Source organism: Stigmatopora nigra, chromosome 10 (assembly GCF_051989575.1).
Source record: "Stigmatopora nigra isolate UIUO_SnigA chromosome 10, RoL_Snig_1.1, whole genome shotgun sequence".
In the NCBI taxonomy this organism is placed as follows: domain Eukaryota; kingdom Metazoa; phylum Chordata; class Actinopteri; order Syngnathiformes; family Syngnathidae; genus Stigmatopora; species Stigmatopora nigra.
In genome coordinates, this window is record NC_135517.1 from 13608514 (window position 1) to 13623093 (window position 14580).

The following is a 14580-nucleotide window of genomic DNA, read 5'->3' on the forward strand; positions in this document are numbered from 1 at the left end:
TAATGTTTTTAATGGAGTATTAACCACAAATCAATTTGAAACGTAACCTATCTTTTAAGGCTCTCTAAAATAATAGTATATCTTATGAATTGTCCATTGAGTCTGGAGTTTCTGGCGGTTTGTTCTGTTCTAAAGTGAACTGCTGACCCCAGAGCAATGTGCATCAAGTGGTGCTCACCGTCACTAGATGAGCATGTGTTCATGTGGACTCAGAAGGCACGTCCTCTGATGAGCTGACGTTGCCAGGCCCACTAGATTAAACCCTTTGCCTGTTTTCTAATCGATCATGACCACATGGGCAAGAAGTACTGCACATGTGCCTTCTCCCATAAAATCCTGTACAAATGACATAACAAGAATAAGAATTTGAGCTGTGTTGAACAGGCTTTTACCAACACCTGTTTCAAGAAATCAAAATCGGCACAAGTTGTACAGAGAGAAATATTTTACCCTCTGAGCTCCTGATGACATGTTATAAAATACTGTGGAGCTATTCCTAGTCTTATTGAGAGGAAAAAGGTAAGTTTAATTCTCTAATTCTTCTACATTTTCAAAGTTTGATTTGATTGTCACATACATTTTTTACACAGCAACTACTACCCAAAGCAGAATAAATTCGGCAATAATAAGCATTGATAGCCAGTCCACTATTGTTCATTGGTTACATCGTGTAGTTAGAAGCATCTATATTATCAGTGTGTAACCCCAAACCGGCATCTCACACATGAGCAAGTCATTATTATCCTGCTGGTTATCATCTTTCTTCTTCTTAATTTACTAATATTTTTGGATCATTTGTGAATTTCAGTTAACAACTATTATTTCTCAATAATTATAATAATAAGAATATTGGTCACATATATGCAACTAGATCAGGCATGGGCAAATTACGTTTTACAGCCCCTCTATCTTTTTTTTAAATTACATTTTAAAATGTCTTAATACATTCCTTTTTACTTGTTAATACTATAGTCCCTTTTTTTCTGTTTATGTTTCATATGTACTGTTAACGGATGCATTTTTTTTATATGTATCGTATCTTGTGCTGACCCGGCCCATCTGTCAAATTTTTAAAGTCAATGTGGCCCCCGGGCCGAAAAGTTTGCCCACCCCTGAACTAAATGAAAAGCATACATGCACAATTTTCATCTATAGGGACAATATGCTACCATTTAGTTATAGTTTGGAGCCTTGGGAGCCTCACATAACAAGATAATGGGGCTGTTAACTATTCTCCAGAAAATTGAGGGAGGTGCTTTTACATTTGAGACAAACATTTGGCACCAACCTGGACCCTTCCGATATTCTCGAGGAATGGTTGTACTCTGCAGACTTTGTGTTGCAGTGAAGAACATGTTCACTTTACTGGATGAAAATTCATTAAATTTTGATATTTAGGATGTTGGTGATGAATATTGTCATTGCCATTATTTAATTTAAAAAAGCAACAAAACTAAAAAGAACCCAACAAGAAAAAAAAAGTGTTGTTATTGCCTGTTGCAACTTCCACTGTGCTAGCATGTGAAACTAATGCTGTTTCTCTGAGAAATTCCCTGGCACGCAGTAAGCAAACAACCGAAAAACTCAAACAGAACTTGACCTTTGATTGTACAATTTGTTTGCGTGGCTGAGCTGTGACTTTCTGGGGAGTTTTGCACTACCCAATTGTCAAATCCTTACACTAAGTTGTGAGAGATGTTGATGAATAAATCCCAGTCAGTTTAAGTGTTGAAAGTCATCAAGAGAACTGAATTACTTCAGGGAAGTAAGACTGTTAACAGAAAGAAACCAAATATTTGTGTATTCACTTTCATGCACCGACACAATGTACTGAAGAAGCAAATAATACAATACCTTTTTCTAGGTGTGATGCAACAGTGTAGTTTTACGCTACTGCATGGATTGTTTAATCCTTACTTCTGACAGTATTATTGACATTATTGTATTACTTTTGTTCAGGCAAACCCAATGTACTATAATTAAGTGGCAGTGCTATCTCTGCTGTAACGATCCCAGGTCTGTCCTCCCTGTGTGGAGTTTGCATGTTCTCCTGAGATTGTCTGGGTTTTCTCCGGGTACTCTGGTTTTCTCACACATCCCAAAAACATTCCTAGTAGGTTGGTTGAACAATCTAAATTGCTACTAGGTATGAGTGTGAGCGTGTATGGTTGATTTAAAAAATAAAAAAAAACGTTAGTAAAGTCAAACAATCCACCGCACAACAAAAACAACAAAATAACGTGAGGCTACATAAGATGCCCTCACATTGTGAATCAGATTTGGATAGTAAAGATTTTCATTGAACAATTCTATCACACGACACTAAAGAACCGCTATACTGTAATGATTACTGAGTAATCCCTTGAATATCGTGGAGATGGCCGCGATAATCGAAAAATCGCGAAGTAGGCTCCCCCCTATTATAATTACCTTATTTTTCTTTCAGTGCTGAGTTCTAGTAGCAAAAGTGGCTTCCGCTTACCAGTTTCAGCGTGGATTTTCACATTTTTATGAACTTTAAAGAAAAAAACATTTTCCTCAGTGCTGAGTCCTAGTAGCAAGCAGAAGACAGGGGAGTGGTTTCTGCTGTGCGTTTAAAATAATAATAATAATAATAATAATAATAATAATAGCCGAAAAAAATCGCAAAGAAGTGAATTTGCGATAATCGAGGGAAGACTGTAGCAGTTGTCTTCCTGGTGCCATCTTGTCAAAGATGTGTCTTGAGTGAATTGATTAATTTTATTCAGAAGATTAGCACGATGCTAACGTGTTGAGCCATAATATAAAAACTTGTAAATCCTTCTCTATATGTTCCTGATCCTTTTATAGACTAAATTCTGCTGCAACACTTGGTCTAAAGAGTGTCGCTTCAGCTTTCACGATGGAGCAAGCTCAGTCAGAGATGAACATCTTATCCAACGGAAAAAGCCACAACATTGAAGATGACGTGGACGTGTCGATGAAGATGTCATTTCAGGATGATCTGTGAGTGTTCACTCTATTCCACAAGCATGTCAATAGCAGTCTCATGTGCTTTATGCAAAGATTTGATTATTTTTATAGAGCTTAATAACAGGTGTCAACTCAATGGCTGTTTGCTTTTGTTTTTCTTATTGCATGTGTATTTGTTTGCCTGAATGGGTGGATCTTTCCACAGAAATGGCACTCAAACAGTCAGGTACGTGTGGTTTTATCTGTAATATTTTATTTCAGTCACTTTTTTTTCCCTCGAAGTGTCTTTGGAACTATTGAACTATAATAACAGTGGAACAAGTGTTTGGGTATGGGTTCATCCTTTACTTGCTGTAATGGCCATAAATTGTCTCACACTAGATTTGATGACCAAGATGGAGCAATGGAAAATGAGGAATTTCTGCCCGGTGCAGATGGAAAGAAACCAGTTCGATTCACAGATGTAAGTGAAAAAACACAAGGGACTGCTATTACCAGTTATTGTTGCTATCACATGTTTATGCATTTTATCAGTTTGAAGGTAAAACCTCTTTTGGGATGTCCGTATTCAATCTGGGTAATGCCATTATGGGAAGTGGAATCCTCGGACTGGCTTATGCCATGGCCAACACTGGGATACTCCTCTTTTTGTGAGTATTACCAATGATTCATGCTGTCTTACTTTAGATCAACTATGTGGTGAGACTGAAGTTTTAGTATCTCAGGGGGTTACAGAAGCTTGTGAAAAATTAGGAAAACAAATAAAAACTGTTCGAGTAACTCCAAGTGTGACGAAAAAAGAAAATACTGCAAAGTTTATTGTATAATTATATCAATTTTAAGACAAATTATATAAACAATATCAATGTGTATTAGGGGTGTATGGCCGTATATCTAGCAATGCGATTCGTAACATGATTCACAATCTCATCAAGTGGTTCAGAAAATGAGTGAAAAAAATCACAATTTCTTAATGCAACGACAAACCCTGCAATGACAAACTCTCATGATTATAATTTTGAGAGTGAGGGATTTCCTGGTTGATTGCTTTCAACAGTTAACTCTCTCTCTCATGATTATAATTCTGAGGGAATCTGGCGACAAATTCTCCGTTCGAAGAAATGTTCGGCGACGAATTGTCCGGCGACGAATTGTCCGATGACGAATTGTCCGATGACGAATTGTCCGTCGACGAAATGTCCGTCGATGAAATGTCTGTTTGACGAAGTGTCCCGGGACAAAGTATCCGTTGACCAAGTTTCCGTCGACGAAACGTCCGGCCACGGTCAAGCCCTACTTTTCACTACAAAATAATGGGTAGATGAAGGTCTTGCAAGCTATGACTGGGCTTGGATGGCGACAGAGACCCGATTCCCCCCGATACTCGAAATTACAATAAGGTGTAAATGAAATCCACCGATATAAATAAAGCAAGAAAACACTCAGAGTACATGGATCCCTCCTCTTAGTTTGTTTTACTAAATTCTCTTTTCTCAAATTAGGCGTGGAATGTACGTTTGAGGCCAAACATTGAGGTAATTAAGATTCCATACAGGTTGATTATTATACCTCCAAACATAGGTGAGGAAAGCTGGCAGTGGTTTGAAGGTCTTTGGTTTGAATGAATGAGGGTACAATTTCAGGAAAGACTGCAGGCATCATGACCTTATCGGCTCCAATCCCGTCACGTGCGCACCCGGCACTAAAGCAAACATACAAGTAGACTAAACGACCAGTGGGTCCCAAGGCCGCGGCTGACATCTGCACTTGTACTTGAAAGAAAATATAAATGAGCTAATCCAGATTTTATATATTTATATATATAAATAAATATATATATATATATATATATATATATATATATATATATATATATATATATATATATATATATATATATATATATATATATATATATATATATATATATATATATATATATATATATATATATATATATATATATATATATATATATATATATATATATATATATATATATATATATATATATATATATATATATATATATAATATTTTTTAAAATATTTTTATATTTTTATTAACTTTTGAAAGTGATGTAGATTAAAACTGCATGTGCTTGTGCATATATAGTGTTTACATTTTAATTTTTACTTTTAAATTATGACAATGGTAGAGTAATACTTTGTAGTGTGAGTAATGTTACGTATGGCATAAGGCGTGACAACGGCCCAAAAACTGTGAGAGACGTGCAAGATGAGAATTGTGGTGGAACCTCTCTAGTAAAACCTGGTATAGGTGCTAAACCTGATTTAACAGGCACTAACCCTAAGTGTGCTGTCATCACCAATAATGCTGTAATCTTCACCTCAGCTACTATGTGAACAAAATGTAATAAACAGAAAACCATATCCAGCATTATTGACTATAAATTTGAATGTTTTAGGTTTCTTCTGACCGCAGTGGCAGCCTTATCATCTTATTCCATTCATCTGCTGCTCAAATCGTCTGGAATTGTGGGTAAGAACGCCTTGGCCTGTTGTAAAGAAACTCTCTACTTCAATGGATGATTCAATTCTTGTCTTTTTAGCTTGGCATACAGTTCTGCAACTCTGTGTTTGCTCTTATGCTACCATTATTATTATCTCATTTGGATATGAGAACAAGAATTTATTATAATATTATATGTTTTCTTATATCTGATGAAACTCAATGTTGCACTTGTAAGACAAATGGCCCACCAAATACAGAAAGTTTTGCTAAGAAAATAAGTGATGATTTTGGGGTTTCAGGAATCCGGGCTTACGAACAACTGGGCTTCAGGGCTTTTGGCACACCGGGAAAAATGGCAGCTGGCATTGCAATCACTCTGCAGAATATTGGAGGTGAGTGAGCGGTGGAAAGGCAAGGTGTGGCAGTTATCTGTGTAGCACAATTAAACACAAGGTGTGTTTAAAATGTGGTTTAAATAAGAGGAAAATCCTAAAAAAGTAATAAAATGACACACTAATGTCACATTATGTCATTGAGACAGTTAAAACCAAAAGCAATTGAAAGAGAAAAGAGAAATGTATTCATTAATTCATTCATTTTCTGAACCGCTTAACCTCAAAAAGGTCACGAGGGGTGCTGGAGCCTGTCCCAGTTGAATTCGGGCCAGGGGAGGGGGACACTTAGAATCAGTGGACAGCTGATTGGTCGCAAGATATTAGGAGACAGACAACCATTCACAGACACACTCAAACCTAGGGGCAATTTTGATTTGTTATTTCAACTGAAAAGGTCTGCTGCTTTAACATTCTAATTGGAATAATGAGGAACCGTTTTGAATTTAAACAAATTCCAAATTCTTGAGCAAAAAGTCTTCTCAGAAGAGTGGAAGCTGTTATATAGTACCAGGGTGGAATAATGTACACTGTGGATTCAAAATGGGATGCCACTTAACTTCATAAGGAAGTCATGGTAGGTGAGAAATGTATCCTAAAATAGTGCAATAATAGCTCTATTGCTATTCTGTATCTTTGAATATATGTTATGTTGTGAATGGTATTTTGTTTCCATAATTCATCTTTTAAATGATGCTTGCGGGTTTTCTAATTGTAGTCATAAAAGCAAATATATTAATATTTCCTGAAACTGTATTTTACCACGATAAAAATAGCAACTAATTCATTTTTATGCTTATTGAAGAAAAAGGTTTTGCCTAAATGGGTTTGATTTGTTAGGTAAGGGAAGATTTTCACCAATACTCATAGATATTTCAAATTCAAAACTTTTCTCTAATTTGCTAATCAAGAGCATTTTGAGCTTTAATATTTTCTTTAACATTTTTCTCAAGAACTGCATGTCAGATGTTAGAAGGTCTACTCTTGATTCTATTTTCTCTCTTGCAGCAATGTCCAGCTACCTGTACATTGTGAAATCAGAGCTACCTTTAGTCATCCAAGCATTCCTGAAGGCTGACCCTAACACAGAGTGAGTAGCAGCATTAATAGCACTGCACTCGTGACTTTACAAGTGCACGGTCAAGTGCTTATCACCTGGCATTGAAGGGGTGTGTTGAGAATGGAAGCTTGTAATTGAACGAGGCTGAAGGGGCTTGTCTTTGTTTTGGACAAAATGTCAACCTTTACTTAACTCATAATCAGTGTTCTGCTGCTATATATATACACACACACATAAGAACATTGTGGGCACTGTCTCTCTCCCTGCAACTTGTGTAATGTCTCTGTGGTCGCAACTCCCTTCTGTAATGTCTCTATGAGCACTGGGCGGAGTGTTGCATTTTTTTTCAGTGTTTTTTTTCCCCCCTGTTAGTCATTGCGAATTACATAAATAGTACTTTTCGTTGGCAAGTGGCCGTGCATTATCCTATTGTGAGGACATTTATGTGCATCGTTTTCGGAATATTTTGAAGGGAATACAAAACCAAACAACCCTCGAAAGGTTGCATCCGAAAGTCAGGGTGGAGGCATGGCAAATAGAGCCAACTCAGGAGAAGAAAGGTATCAACATTTTAAACAAAATTAAAATTAAGTTTAGTGTTAGGTTAGAATAAACTTTTTTTTGAGTGTGTCTGCATCGTAATCCAAGTTCATTTCAATTTGTTTATGTTATGTTACGAGCGCGTTGCTGTGCAACAAGTCAGCCCCCACTCTCCCCCTCTCCCCCTTCTTTCTCTCTGTGCTTTTCTCTCTCTCCCCTGCGTGAAATCCGTCTAATTTTAGTATACTATTAAACACATATTAGTAATATTAAACCACTAGTTATTTGTTGCTTTGTTAATAGATGGCAAATTAGAACCAATACAAATGTTTTTCCAATCCAATATCCTATTATTTTTGTCTTTTTTTCAAAGGGTTGGAACGAATTAATTAGTTTTTAGTTAATTTCTATGGGAAACGTTCGTTTGAGTTACGAGAAAATCGACATACGAGCTTAGTCTATTAAGCTCGTATCTCGAGGTATCACTATACAATTCTTACATTATTTTTTCTTAGCCAATATCTTTTTCCCTTGTGTGGTTCACTATAGGTCAAGATTTATCTTTGAACTGATTGACTTTTCACTTGATAGACAGAAGTGGCAGCGGCAGGTGCTGTGTCACAGGGCTTCATGGGTAGTGTAAGGGCAAGTTGCCTTGGCGCCGCCCCTCATAGATGTTTCATGTTCCTGGCACTCCAATCTATTACATCAAACTCGGGGCACTGAACGACTGGGAGGGAGTGATGTCTTTTTTATTACATCTCCTGGCTCTTAAAATAGTCCTTGATGAAGTGTGGCTGACGGATAAAATGCTTCCCTCCACTTAAGAAGTAATTAAAATACTATGATATGAATGTAGATTTGGAAGGACAAAATGCAGACAATATAAAAGATAAAAATAAAATGTTATTGTTCATGTCGTTGGCCACATAAGGAGAAATTGAATACATGTGTAGGAACTTGAGAATTCACTTGAATCTTCTGGCTCTCAAGCAAACAAAGTATGTATCAGGTTTCTCTTAGTTACATAAACACAAGTTTATCAAGTGAAACACTGTACTCAACAGCAGTTTGTCAACTATGAAAGTCGCTTCAACAAACAAAACAAAACGTTTAAGCTGTTTAGCTGTTTCTTATATAAGAATGATATGAATGACAACAGTGTGATTATATACACTGATTTTATGGTAAGTCACATTGAATAATTGTGCCATATACATACTACATATTGTAATAAAAATGTCTTAGTTAATCCATTGTCATGATTGACAATTTTTTATAACCTGAGAAAAAAGACAATGACTGAAGTGATAGGATATGAATTTTCATTTGGTCTCATTTTTTTTAACTGCAACAATTTCCTCAAATTTTCATGTGAAAATAATGAAACTTGCAACTATCAAGACCCAAGTTTTGCCATTTTAAATCCATTATCAACTCCATGTACTTAAAAATTTTCATATTGAGCTGGAAAAACATTTTCAAAACACAAATTCAATTAAAAGTCATAGTAACAGAAGGAAATACAAGAAAACTGTCATACCAATATAAAAGGTAATGTAACAATTTAGAGCCGTCCCCTGTTACTGTAAACAGATGAATGTTTACACTTTACCATCATTGACCCCTCCAGATACTTGTTTTCCCTGGCATGCCAGGCAGAAGAATTTCTCCCCCCATTAGGCATCCTGTTGGCCATCTGACTTAACGATTACAACCATAGATTATCTGTTGACTGTAAACTGCTGAGGAGAGATGTCAAAACAATGAAAACATACTGAATCCATCAGAACTAAGCATAGCTCAGCCAAGGGAGAGAAATAGAAAAAACAATGGCCTTTGTTGCCGAATCTTTAAACAACCAACGTGTCAGTCATCTCATTTAAAGTTCACCAAAATACCTTTTTCTGAGGGTATCATTATAGCTATCATTTGCTTTGTTTGGTGGTTTCTTCCATTTTGGTGTGTTCGTTTTGGTAATTGTTATCTGTGTACAGAGCAAGAAACAAGAGTGGTAATGAAAAATGAAAAAAATGAAAATCAGACATAGGCATTGTCGTCATCATTGACTTGACAAAAAGCCTAGTAGTCATCATACCCTCAGCAGCGTATGATGAAATTGTATAATCTATCTTGAGTCCCATATTCCTAATTTCACTTTTTGTGTCCAAGCAGTTACGTTAGTAATAGTTTTTATTTATACCTTTTGTTTCATGATTAGGGCTCAGCAAGGCGGCAGGTTGCAGTCAGGACTCCTTTGTTTGTTATTGTGTTTTACGCCTACCTGTTTCTCTTCTGTAAATATTTTGGCATTTGAAAGTAAACCTTTTGTATTGATTCTGTCTGATGTTGCATCCCATCAGACCCTAGGCTGGGGCGTACATTATATAATCTACATATTCTGACGCTTGAAATTAGAATATGTTGTAAATCTATGGACTCAACATGTTGTATGTACTGCATAGTTTGTTTTTTGAGTATCATCAATAGAGGGTTTGTTGAATGGGGGCATACATTGGTGTGCATTTAGTAGATGTTAAGTCAGTGACGGGATTGGAAGCAAAGCAATGCCAACATTGGAAATTCTATTCAAGCCCTGCATGTCTTACTGACTACACATCATTGACAGGCGTAAAGAAAATATATGGTTTCCATAGGCAAGTCAGGGTGTTGGATTAAGCTTGCCCTTCTTTTTCACAGCTGCGAGTGCTCTACTTGTAAATCCCTAGTTATGTAGGATTCTATTTCAGTTGGACTGAGTCGGTAAACAGTGTACAACTTCAACCTGAAAGATTTAATCGTATGAAAAGGAAACATATCTGTTGCATTTGCTAATCAACAATACAATCTAATCATGCTAATTGATAAACTAATGAAAGTACACCTTGCCCTTTGTCGTTAACAGTCTTTGGTACATGAATGGCAATTACCTGGTCATCATGGTCTCTGCTAGCGTCATCCTGCCCCTGGCCCTGATGAAACAGCTGGGTGAGTGAACACTCCCCTTCTACCATAAGATTTGTGTGCCAAAAAGCATTTCTCAAAACATTTGTAACTCTTAGGACTTTTGTCACACTGCTAGACTTGATGCTGAATTAGGATTTTATTTGTTTCGTTATGTCTGCACTTTTTTATATAATAATTCACATTACAATGTGACTTCTTCCATGCCTGCTAAATGTTACTAATTTACAAAAAATAAGATGCTGAGGAACATGCACCCAATCTCACCAATAGGAGCAGTTCAAATTGAAGAATTAACGTACATCGAGGAGTTTGGGTTTGATTCCCAATTGTAGGTGGTGCGATTGTGAGTGCATAGATTAGATGAGATGAGATTTATTTCATCCATATTTGGGAAATATCCTTGGTTGCAGTAGCAAGACAGTATCAAGAAATGACAAAAGACATTGTAGACGTAGGTAAAAAAGGTTTGTCTTTTTTTATCTCAGCCCTATAACTGATTTTTAACTGACAATTTAAGGTGTATACCAGGGTAAGGGAACCTATGACTCGAGAGCCATATGTGGCTCTTTCCATGGGTCCATATGGCTCGCCAATAACCACCGAGGTGAAGTATGTAAATCACTGGTGAGCGAGCTGAGTCCCGAACGCACTAATAGGAATGCCACTATGGCATTGACACTACCTCTACCACCACTTTAATCATATTTTTTTATTACTCTTCTCCATGCATGATATCATTGATCCTGATTTATTTGCAAAAGCATAAAAATGTTGTCAAAAGAATTCAGAGGCTTTTTGTACTAGTGGTGAAATGGCAAGTATGGCATGTGTATTTACCTTTCAATCCTGAGAATGGTTTTCAAGAAATAACATTAATAAATATGAATTGTTTATGGCTCTTTCTGTCAAAATTTTCCCAACCCCTGTATACATTGTATACCCTGCCTTTCGACCAAAGACACATAAAGAATCAAAATAATCAATAAATCAATCCATTTCGTAGCAGCATTTATTGATTAAATAAAAATACTGGAGCTTTTCGACATTACAACCGGGCCAGTGGGGTGATTTTCCCGGAAAAAGACAGCCATGGACTCCTATGGCGAAACGGCAAAAATTGCACTAAAATGGGGTAAAATCCATTTCCTAGCAGCATTTAGTTATTAAATATAAACACCGGAGCTTTTCAGATATCAGAACCGAGCCCGGACTATCGAAAGACAGAGATATACGTCCAAATGCGAAACGGCAAAAGTTGCACTAAAATGGGGTAAAATCATCAAAACATCCATACATCCATTTACTCTCAGACTCATACCCAGGGGCAATTTTGAGTGTCCAGTAAGTCCACCATGCATGTTTTTGGAATGTGGGAGGAAACCGGAGTACACGGAAAACACCGATCTGGATTTGAACGCAGGACCCCAGAGCTGTGAGGCTGATGCTCAACTCACCGGGTTGCTGTTTTTAATTTCATTCTAGAAAAGGTTTATCCACTAGAGGGCATACGGATAAAGTGTTTTGTTTCGGTGTATATTTCTTAGTTTGAAGGTATTGATTTTTATGCATTGTTTTTGTCTAGCATGTTCATATAATATGATAATAATAGTTCCTATAGATTACATTTTTTGAGAGAAAACTATTCCATTACTTAAAATATAAATCCGACATTATAAGCAGTTACTCTTTGTTTGAGTATTGTTTTCTCACATACATTTTGTTCTTATTTGGACTTGAGTGAATTATTCAGAAGACAATTTTACTTGAGTAATATCATTTTGAAGAAATGCTACTCTTACCTGAGTAAAATCTTTGGCCACTCTACCCACCTCTGGTTGTAGGTAGTTCGATTATAGCATTGTGTTACAGAGTGAGTAACTTCTAGATTAATTTCTTCATTTCTGTCTTCCTTCAGGTTACCTTGGCTATACCAGTGGATTTTCTCTCAGTTGCATGGTGTTTTTCCTCACTGCGGTATGTTTATTATTAATGAAATAACCAAGGATAGAGAGAGTTAGAAGTTCCCAACAAATGTTTGATCCATTAATCTACCAATATATTTATTGGTTGCATCACATTTTTTGTGCTGCTCACATGCTGTTAACTTTATGAAACCATCGCAAGAATAGTCACAAAGCGCCAGTAAAATATTGTAACAGAGAGAGTGGCAAATGGCATAGAATCGGACATCTTTTTAATGAATTTTACTATTAAGACCCTTGTCAAATGAAGTTTACATTGAAAGGTTGTAATCACTTTAAAGCCCCACTTTTGCGGAAACCCGTCAAAGTAGATGAAAAAATAGACGATCAAGACTCGCACTGATCCAAAACTTAAAATTGTAAGTAAAATCCATTTATATTGCCATCCGCTCTCTTAAAAAACATTGATGTCGCATGAGTACAGGAGCCAGCAGAAGGTTTATGCCTGAATGGCACCTTTTATAATGGAATACAAAATTGAAACTAGATTCCAAATAAGATGAGATACATGTTCCGTACAAGTTCAAACTGGAGGCTGAAGCACCATAACACAGCCCCCGTGAATCATCCACAATAAGGAGAGACACAGCAAACTGGGATTCAAATGTTTTTGGGACATTTCTGGTTGATTTCACACACAAAAAATAGTCCGGTTTGTGTCACAGTGAAGCCAAAGCAATTAAATAATGTTGCAGTAAATGGTGACCTTTTAAGATATATCCTGAACTTTCACCATCAGCCGAACGCTTGTTTAATGACAATAAATGCATTCAATTCAACTGAATTCAACCACTAATTTTTGTGAGTAGTACACGGTGTTTATGTTATGGTAATATCCATGTGCATTTGATCATTGTAAAGTTTATGCATTACATTTATATCTTAACAGAATTATTCTAATAACCTGACATTATCTTTCACGAAATGCTCTGCCCTCAATTCTTATCATCAGGTCATCTACAAGAAATTCCAAATTATGTGCCCCTTTGTGGAGTTCAACTCACTCAACGACACTGCCATTCACCACAGCCTGAACGTGTCAAGCCACGTGGATGATAGCCTCCTCGCCCACAAAGAGGACGATGGCGTGTGCTCGCCACGTATGTTCACCATCAACTCACAGGTGAGTCCATATATACGTTTAAGTGATCGAGGATTCAGTCAGTTGTTGGTTGTCCTGCTTCTCACTTTGTGAAAATAGTTCATTATTTTATGTCCGTATTCCAAGCAAGGTTTATAAAAGCCTGGATGAATGAACAATATTATTCCTTGTCCACTTCCTTTAAGTGTAATGTGTTTTTATTCTTTTTCCCAGACGGCCTACACCATTCCCATTTTGGCTTTTGCCTTTGTTTGCCACCCGGAGGTCCTCCCCATTTACACTGAGCTCCGCAAGTGAGTTGCTTTTGTTTGAAATATATTTAACTATAAATCTAATTTTGACTGGCAATTTTTTTTTGCAGCCCTACAAAAAAAACAATGCAGAAGGTGTCCAATATCTCCATCTTTGTCATGTACACCATGTACTTTCTAGCAGCTCTCTTTGGCTACCTGACCTTCTATGGTGAGTGTATCTACTATCAGAAATGTGTGACTCGAAAATGGGGAAGAGCCTCTGTGATATAATGTAGTGTATCATGTTTTAAATATTGCATTTCTCTCTGTCATCTCATTTTCTGAACCGCTTTATCCTCATTAGTGTCCCGGGTGGTGCTGGAGCGCATCCCAACCTCACTTTCAGGCACGCGGTGGGTGGGGACACCCTGAATTAGTGGCCAGTCGACCAGAGGGCACAGGGAGACAAACAACCATTCACCCTCACACTCATATCTAGGGGCAATTTAGAGTGTCCAATCAACCTACCATGCATGTTTTTGGCATGTGAGAGGAATCAGCCTACTTTACATGATTTTGGAAAGGTTGGAGAGGAAACTGGAGTACCCAGAGAAAACCCACGCAGTCCCGGGGAGGGCATGCAAAGTCCACACAGGTGGACCTGGAATTGAACCCAGGTTCCCAGAGCTGTGAGGCCAACATGAATTTTCACTCGTTCACCTTTCTTTGTCTCCCTCAGGGTAGTTAGTGTTAAGTTATAATCATTTCCCTTCAAGACCCAGGTCAAGACTGAAAAGCCCCAAGACAAGATATACAAGTCTGAAAAGTTCTACATTTTGAGTACTTCAATTATTTATTTGCTATTTTAACAAGT

At 37.0% G+C, this 14580-nt stretch overlaps 1 protein-coding gene across 1 annotated transcript in view; it reads left to right on the forward strand.

Annotated features, from left to right (window-relative positions):
• The window catches only part of LOC144202967 (sodium-coupled neutral amino acid transporter 3-like), a 28525-nt gene that overhangs the window by 4910 nt on the left and 9035 nt on the right, over nt 1-14580 (forward strand). The window contains exons 2-13 of the mRNA XM_077726116.1: nt 2833-2988; nt 3161-3181; nt 3337-3418; nt 3490-3605; nt 5384-5457; nt 5730-5822; nt 6831-6912; nt 10328-10410; nt 12305-12363; nt 13324-13494; nt 13687-13766; nt 13835-13935. Coding sequence (XP_077582242.1) covers nt 2885-2988; nt 3161-3181; nt 3337-3418; nt 3490-3605; nt 5384-5457; nt 5730-5822; nt 6831-6912; nt 10328-10410; nt 12305-12363; nt 13324-13494; nt 13687-13766; nt 13835-13935 — 1066 coding nt within the window. The 5' untranslated portion in view covers nt 2833-2884. The remainder of the gene's footprint in view (nt 1-2832; nt 2989-3160; nt 3182-3336; nt 3419-3489; nt 3606-5383; nt 5458-5729; nt 5823-6830; nt 6913-10327; nt 10411-12304; nt 12364-13323; nt 13495-13686; nt 13767-13834; nt 13936-14580) is intronic.